At 32.4% G+C, this 7,842-nt stretch overlaps 1 protein-coding gene across 1 annotated transcript; it reads right to left on the reverse strand.

The window, feature by feature from the left end:
- Window positions 1-4,284: 4,284 nt before the first annotated feature.
- On the reverse strand, window positions 4,285-6,201 carry LOC108471510 (protein WHAT'S THIS FACTOR 1 homolog, chloroplastic). The gene has a single exon (XM_017773122.2). The coding sequence runs from the start codon at window positions 6,013-6,015 to the stop codon at window positions 4,768-4,770; it is 1,248 nt and encodes a 415-aa protein (XP_017628611.1). The 5' UTR covers window positions 6,016-6,201; the 3' UTR covers window positions 4,285-4,767.
- Between the last annotated feature and the right edge of the window lie 1,641 nt (window positions 6,202-7,842).

Consider the following 7,842-nt stretch of genomic DNA (forward strand, 5'->3'; position numbering starts at 1 on the left):
AAGGGATGATAAAAATTAATAAAAAGAGGAATTTCTTTTTCTTTTTTCCGTAGTATTGTTTTTAAGACATTTTTATATTTACTTTAGGAATATTTTATTTAATGCATAATAAAATTGAATAATTTGCAATTTATGAATAAACTAAGTCAATGTTTTTCCATTAATTTTGTTCTCTAATAAAAAGCAAAGTAGTGTGGTAATGCAAATTTACATGTCTAGGATTGGATTTTTAAAAAAAAAAACTTGGTATTTAAGCAGTCTTCATGACTCACCTCTCTTTCTTGAAATCTTACATGGTGTACAGTTCCCATTCACTACTTTGTTATTTTGCAATGAGAACATTGCTTCTTTTTAAAAGGGGGTAAGGGCCAATCTTAAATGATTCTTTAATTTTTTTTTCAATTTTCACGCATTAGTATGCTGAAATAAACTAATGCTCATAGAGGATTTTTGTTAATAAGTTAGCTCATATGCAAGTATCATTTCTGATTTTATTTAAGTTTTTTTTATATGTTAGCTTATTTATGAGATGCTTGTATTCTTTATTAGTCTTATATAGTTTTTGCCATGAAAATTTACTTTCCTTAGAAATAAACATGCATGAAGGTTTAAGTCTTTAGAATTGTCTTAATAACTTTCTTAAGGCGAAATCCTAGTAGGCAAAAGAATATGAAAATGATATACGCACTTTTTTTTAGATCTGCCATATTTATAATTAACCCTTGAAACCTTACTTTGAGCTATATGGCCTTTGTTATTTGATTTACCTATATCATTCATCTTACCTTCTTTTCATAAGTTTTACCTTATCTTTCCACCAATTTTAACTTTACTTGCTTTGGTGAAAAGAAATATTTAGAAAAAAGTTAGAAGGAGGTATATGCTTCAAAAAAAAAAAGAAAATCAAATGTTTATGTATGATTAAGTGTTATGATCAAAGTGTTTAGAAGCATAAGTTCAAAATTAAGTTTGAAGGTGTTAACTCGATTAGTAAGGTGGATTGTGCTATAAATATCTATGGCAAGTTTAGGGTTATTTAGCCTAAAAATCACTTCTCTTTATCCCTACATTGAGCCTAACCCCGTTAAGACCTTATAAAAAACCTATTGATTTTAATAATTATGCTGACTACATTAGTGGAGAGAAAATACTAAGTTCAACATATGAAGACAATTAATTAAATCTTAGGATCGTTTTGTCTAATTAAATAAGGAAAGTCTGTTGATTTTATATGACTTTGAAATGCATGCAAATTATGACTTATGATAACATTTTCTTTTACTTTGTTTAATTGTTTGATTATGTTTAAATGGTAAGTTAAATTCTGAATTATACGGTCCTACTAAGCTATAAAGCTTACTCTGTTTCTTTTTCGTGTTTTATAGAGATTCAATAGCTCGCTCGATTCGGATAAAGTCAGAGTTTCACATCACACTATCCAGTTTTCGATTGGTACTTTTGAACTTATGGATATATGTAAATATGGCATGTATAAGCTAGTTATAATGATGATAGTTATAGTTACTTAAGGTGGTTTGGTACATGTTGTGGTATATGTTAAAGCCATGTGATTTGGCTTAACTTGGTATAATGTTTTGATTGTGTATAAGTACTCAAATATGGTATGTTTTGGCAAGTAGAAGATGAAATAGAAATATGCAATGTTGTCTTAATATGTGATAAGCATATGAATAGAAAATGCATGATTTTAATTAGGTATTTGAATATTATGTTGAATTGGTATAAAATGTGTATGAAATGTTGTGGATTGGCTGCCTATTGGGTTATAAAATGTTGCAAATTTGAGCTTGATTAGGATGTGCAAAATGGGTGGCAAAATGACTTTGCAAATAGCCTACTTTTGTCCACGGGGCAGAGACACGGGCGTGTGGCTCGGTCGTGTGTGATATATGGTCATGTTACACGGTGGTGTGTCCTCTGGTGTTGAAATTAAATGAAGTCAGTATGCTCCACATAATCTCACACACGAACGTGTGACTGGCCGTGTGGAACAAGTCAGTATACCCCCTAATTGGCACATGGCCTAGCACACGGGCGTGTGACTTGGCCGTGTTGCATAAGTCAGTATACCTTACAGGTTTGGCACGGCCTTGCACACAGGCGTGTGTGGGCACTTCGAAGGGCACACGGGCTAGACACACGAGCGTGTGGTTGGCCGTGTGACCCAAGTCAGTATGTACCCCTTGTTTTCACACGGGCGTGTCTGGTGGTTGTGTGAGACATACGGCCTGCTCACACAGGCGTGTGTCTTTTGTTTTAAGAAAATTTTCAAAGTTTTGTGAAAGTTCTATAAGTTATCGGTTTAGTCCCAAACTGCTTCTAAAGCATGTTTAAGGCCTCGTGGGCTATTAATAAGGACAAATTGATTAAGATTGAATGATAATTGTATGAATTGATTGAATGTACGAGAAAAGTATGGTTATATGTGTTATAAGTCCGGTAATACTCCGTAACCTTATTCCAGCGTTAAATATGGGTGAGGGGTGTTACAGATAATATCCAAATAAAACTCAATATATTTAAGTGTTAAGGTCTTAATAAAAAAATTCAAAATGTAAATGGTAATATACATCCGATTATTTGAAGAGGGACAAAAATTTTACCATACTGATGGAACGGTAAGTTATCCATTTTGAGAAGATTTTATTTGAAATGTAAGATTGAGTGAAATAATTATAGAAGAGAACCTCAAACATCAATGAGTATTAAATTTGTTGTATTAAGAGGGTTGGTTGTCACAACATGCAAGTAAAAATCTAGTCTTGTAAACTGTATTTTTCAATCCATTTTTTCTTGATAAACAAGACACAAATATTATGATAATTTGAATATTTAATGAACTCGACATCCATAAATGTTACATTAACTTTAAAATGAAAAAAAAGTATTCCAAAATTTACTTTTGAAGAAACCTAATTTGGATTTAATTTCTTCTCTCACAATATTGAATAAAATAAAAATAAAAACCTACAAAACTAAAAGTTAAAATATTAAATCATCCTGAAACTTTACAACTTTAAATGATTCCACATTTCTTTTACCCTTAAGCTTTAACTTCTACCGTCAAGCCTTCAATGATAAACTCAACACTGATATTATCTAATAAAAGAATAGAAATTATTGAAAGTTGACACTGATTGAGCGATTTGTTTATAAAGAAATATATTACATTTTTAATATAAAAATATAAATTAAATAAAATGAATGTAATATTAAGCAGTTGTCTTGTTTTTAGTCTTTGTAATCTTATTTAAAATTTTAAAATTCAGATTCAATTGTTAATATTATTAAAATAAAAATGTTAATCAATTTGTAGCAAGTAATAAAAAACAAAATGAGCATGTATTTAATAAAATAATAATAACTTTAACAACTAAACTTATATTTTAAATTAGGAAATTAAATGAATTAAATTCTTAAAATAAAAATGAATTCCAAATATACATAAAGTATTGGGATTTAAATCATATTTAAACTTTTTTTTTTTGTTTAGACATCTATTTCCTAAAGAAAGAAAGTATTACATCAAATGAGGACCAATATTCTGAAACATACAGAACGAGGAAAGCAATTGAGGACCTCAACCCCGTACAAAACAATATTCTGAAACATGTAAAACCTACCACTTTATTAAGGAGAAATAAGCCTCACTTGCTTGAATCAGGTCCCTGTCAATAGAATGGAAGCAAAGAGAAACCCCCATATGATCACACGACCATTTCAGTCCTCTCCACCCTCTTAGCCATTAAGATAAGTATACCCTTTGATGCAGTGAATCTCTATGCAGTGGCGAAGCCAAAAAAATTTTTTAAGGGGGTCGGATAAAATTTTAATTTTTTATAGTTTATATTTTTATAATTTATAAAAAATTAAATTAAATTTTTATAATTTTAGGGGGGGCCAAAATGCAATTTTACCTTTACTAATTTAAAATTTTTAAAAAATTTTAAAAGCTTAAAATGAAATTTTCCATTTTAGGGGGGCCGGGCCCATGCCAGCCCCCCCCCCTTGGCTACGCCCCTGTCTCTATGAAAATCTTTACTACTGTGACGGTGGACACATCTCCGATCTGAATCAATAAATACAATGGACACTCAACCAAAACTGAGTTCCCGCAAACTCGAGAAACAAAGTCATAGAGGAACCTGTGGAAATTGAGTCATCAAGAACTCAAAAGAGACACGGGTAGCAGCCACCTGATGCAAATCATGACCAAACTCATAAATACAACATGCCGAAATAGGTGTGATTTTCTCATGCAACTTCAACCAGAAAAAGTTTGATGCTCGGTTTCTAAGAAATTCATTATACAAGAATTCGGTTTTCCCTTTCAAAGGACCCTTTCCAAGATCTTTTCATGGCCGCACAAAGAAGAAGGAAGTTGCAACAAGTACAGTAAAAGTGCTAATCCATAAAAAAACGTTGAAAGCTAGAATGGGGACTAACTTCTCAAAGAAAAGCTACAAAGCATGGATTCTAACTAGTGAAACAGCTTTACCAAACAGACATGAAGAGTACCAAATACCCAATACTTTGGATAAGAAAACCAATTCATGCTCCTTGTTCTCGAAAAAGTCAAGCAACAATCTGAAGATATCCCGGACAAAAGTGTAAGGTGCCTGCATTGTAGTTCCTCTCTAAACCACTGTGTTATATTAGATAAGTGAAATCCTCTCAAAACCAAATATAGAGCTCAGCATCATCAATAACTCAAAACTCCAAGTCAAACTTTTTATCTGTTCAAACTCAGAGCTCTGCCTCTTCACAACTTTGTTCACTCAATTCCCCATTCTTTGCTGCCATCATTTCCATATCCTTCTTAACTTGTTCTCTTCGCACCCTCAACATCTCGGCTCTCTCCCTCCATCCTTCCTCCAGCAACTCAACAAACTTATCCTTTATACCAAGTAACGGATCTTTATCAATCAACTCATCACCCTTATATGCCTCTCTCAGCACTGCAGTCTTGATCCCACCTTTTAGTGACATATAGAATATCCCTGAATGCCTCGTGAATGCACTAGAAAAAGCATTCGAAAACCTGTAGTCATTGGTAAACTTCCCCAATATCGGCACCGGAACCCGCTTCAACAATGACAGGGAAAGCAGCTCATGCAAAACTGCCACCATCCTCTTCTCCATTTCTCGTGAGGCTTGGTCCAAATGTGACACATCCTCATATGGAGAAATATAATCTAACTCCAACCAATCCCTAACCCATTCTCTCATTTCTTTCCTAAGAGAAAACCCCGGTGGTAACTTATAGTTAAAATTCGGCCTAACTCGAATCCCTGTTAAGTGGGATTCCTCTTCTGCTCTTTGCTCGATAACAGATTTAGCGAACTCAGGATTCCACTCAACCAATTCCAGAAACGATTGCCCCTCTCCAGGGGACCCTGTTAACCTAAAGTAATTCGAATACTTGGGCACTAAGTTAACCAAAAAATCATTTGGCAAACCAAATTCCCTCTTCGCATGAACCAATTTATCCATACTAATCACCTTATATCTAGACATCATCAACAACTTACAAAGCTTAGAAACAACCAAGTCCTCATTTTCATCATAAATCCGTTTTTCTTCTTCTAGGAAATTCCTCAGCCTATTACTAGGCCGCAAAAACGGGACAAGATCGGATTTTGGTCTAATCCGATCATAGTATGTATCGAAAAGACCCGGGTTATTGTTAATGAAGGTTTTAACTCTGACATTAAGGCGTAACCTCTCCCGGCTTTTGTCTAAGTAGCGGAGTGGGATGGCTTGACCCGGTTCGTTTAGGACTTCCTTGACGACCCGGGCACAGAGCTTGTATCGTTTATCGTTTTCAATTGCTTTATCTAATGTCCAATCTTTTCTCCAAACAACTTTGAGGCTTGAAATGGGGTTAAATTGGAGGGTGAACTTAGGGTTTAAGAAAGATTTGAAGTTATGCTTTAGGTTGAAAATGGAAGGAAAACTGGTTTGGGATTTGAAGAGAATACCTGGAATAATCATCGAGGGAGAAAGGAAACCCCAAAGCAATTGATCAGACTAAAACATTGAAATGATTCTTGGAATTCTCAGTAGGAAGTTGGGTGCAAAGCAGAATTTGTGAATAGTAGATTTTAGGGTTTAGTGGGTGAAGTAATGAAAACAGTTAACAAGAGGCAAGCCCAATAGGACCAGATGGACTACTCTGAAATGGATAAAGAAAATACGCTTTCTTACCCTAATAATATAAAAATAATAATTTTTTTACTGAAATAGGATAGAAAAATTATTTAAAAAATAGGCAAAACAGATTGTGTTTAACTGGTGGCATTTTAGCAATCAGTGACATTACCCTAAGAAAATATATATTTTTTTAGTATTGTTTGAGCAATCGACGGAACCAGTATATATTGCCATATTTTTATGAATATCAAATTAAGAAAATATTTTTTAATGGTAGGGAGTATTAGTTGAAATTTTTAGAATAGATAAATTAAAGAAAAGGAAAAATAAGAAAAAAAGCTGAAAATGTGGAAATTAAGTAAAAAAGGTGACCGATCAATCACGATTTCTGCTTAATTTCCCTTTCTCCTTTTTTTTTTATCTGTTGTTATTATTGAATTTTAAATTTATTTTATGTTTAAATTTTTAGTACAAAAGGGGGGTTTGGTCCCCCGCAACAACCACAAATGGTAAAAAAAAAAGGGAGGGTTAGACAAAAAAATTTGAGTGTTTGTTGGAGGTTTGAGGAGAAAAAATTAAGGATTATTAAGGTGTGTTAACTATTTTTTGTAATATTAAATTTGCAAAAAGAATTATTGTTTATATTTTAGATTAGATTTATGTTAAAGGATTATTAAAATAATATTAGATTATTATTATTATTATTATTATTATTAAGGTAATATTATATAATTTTGTTTGAATTATTAGAATTGTGTTAAAAGTAATATTAAGATAGTTTTGGTAGTGTATGTTTTTTATATTGTCATACTAATTTGTATATTTTAAGATATAACATTCAACATTATATTTTTGTTTGAATGATTAGATTTGTGTTAAAATTAATATTAAGATTGGTTTGACTAGTGTATATATTTTTATATTGTAATATTAATTTTATATTTTTATATTAAGATATAATTTGTATTTAAAATTGTATATAAAAATTTAATTACAAAAATGGGTTAGGAAAAAATAGTTTTTGTTATTTGTATATTGTTTATTTGTTCGATTGACGATTTAATTTTTTATTGTTTCTGTAGATATCAAAATGGGTTCTTTGATAAGAGAACAATCACACAGTAAAGATGATTGATGTGCCGGTAAAAAAATGTGTTATTTTTTATTCACGAGTATATATGTAAAGTTGCACGTAATTTTTTTATTTAATTGGAAGATTTTAACTAATGTAATAATTTAATATGGTTAGGGTGAGTATCGCATGCTGAGGGTGCATGTCCATGGTTCGAGCTACTGGTCGGATGAACGATTATGCCCTACGTAAATGTTGTCGGATTTGGACCAACGATATTGATCCGGATGTTTGAGTTGAGGGCAAACATAATCTCCGCATCAGCGCTTAGAGATGCACACATTTCATTTTTCGTGTAGAGAATGCACCATCACACTAGAAGATGTCGCACTGCAACTAGAGCTCCCCGTTGACAGTGATGCGGTCATCAATTCAAGCAAAGTGTTTGAACATGCGACACTCTACTACGACTTACTTGGACACTCACCTGATGATGGTGAAGCTATTAGATCTGGTGCCCTAAATGCAGTATTTTCGTCAATATACACTTATAATTTTTCAAACAAATTGGTTAATAAAACAAATCCATTTATTAC

The sequence above is a fragment of the Gossypium arboreum genome, chromosome 7 (genome assembly GCF_025698485.1).
Source record: "Gossypium arboreum isolate Shixiya-1 chromosome 7, ASM2569848v2, whole genome shotgun sequence".
NCBI classification, from domain to species: domain Eukaryota; kingdom Viridiplantae; phylum Streptophyta; class Magnoliopsida; order Malvales; family Malvaceae; genus Gossypium; species Gossypium arboreum.

Bases quoted from the DNA above. Each gene is read 5' to 3' on its own strand.
- LOC108471510 (XM_017773122.2), bottom strand. From the start codon at position 6,015: ATGATTATTCCAGGTATTCTCTTCAAATCCCAAACCAGTTTTCCTTCC.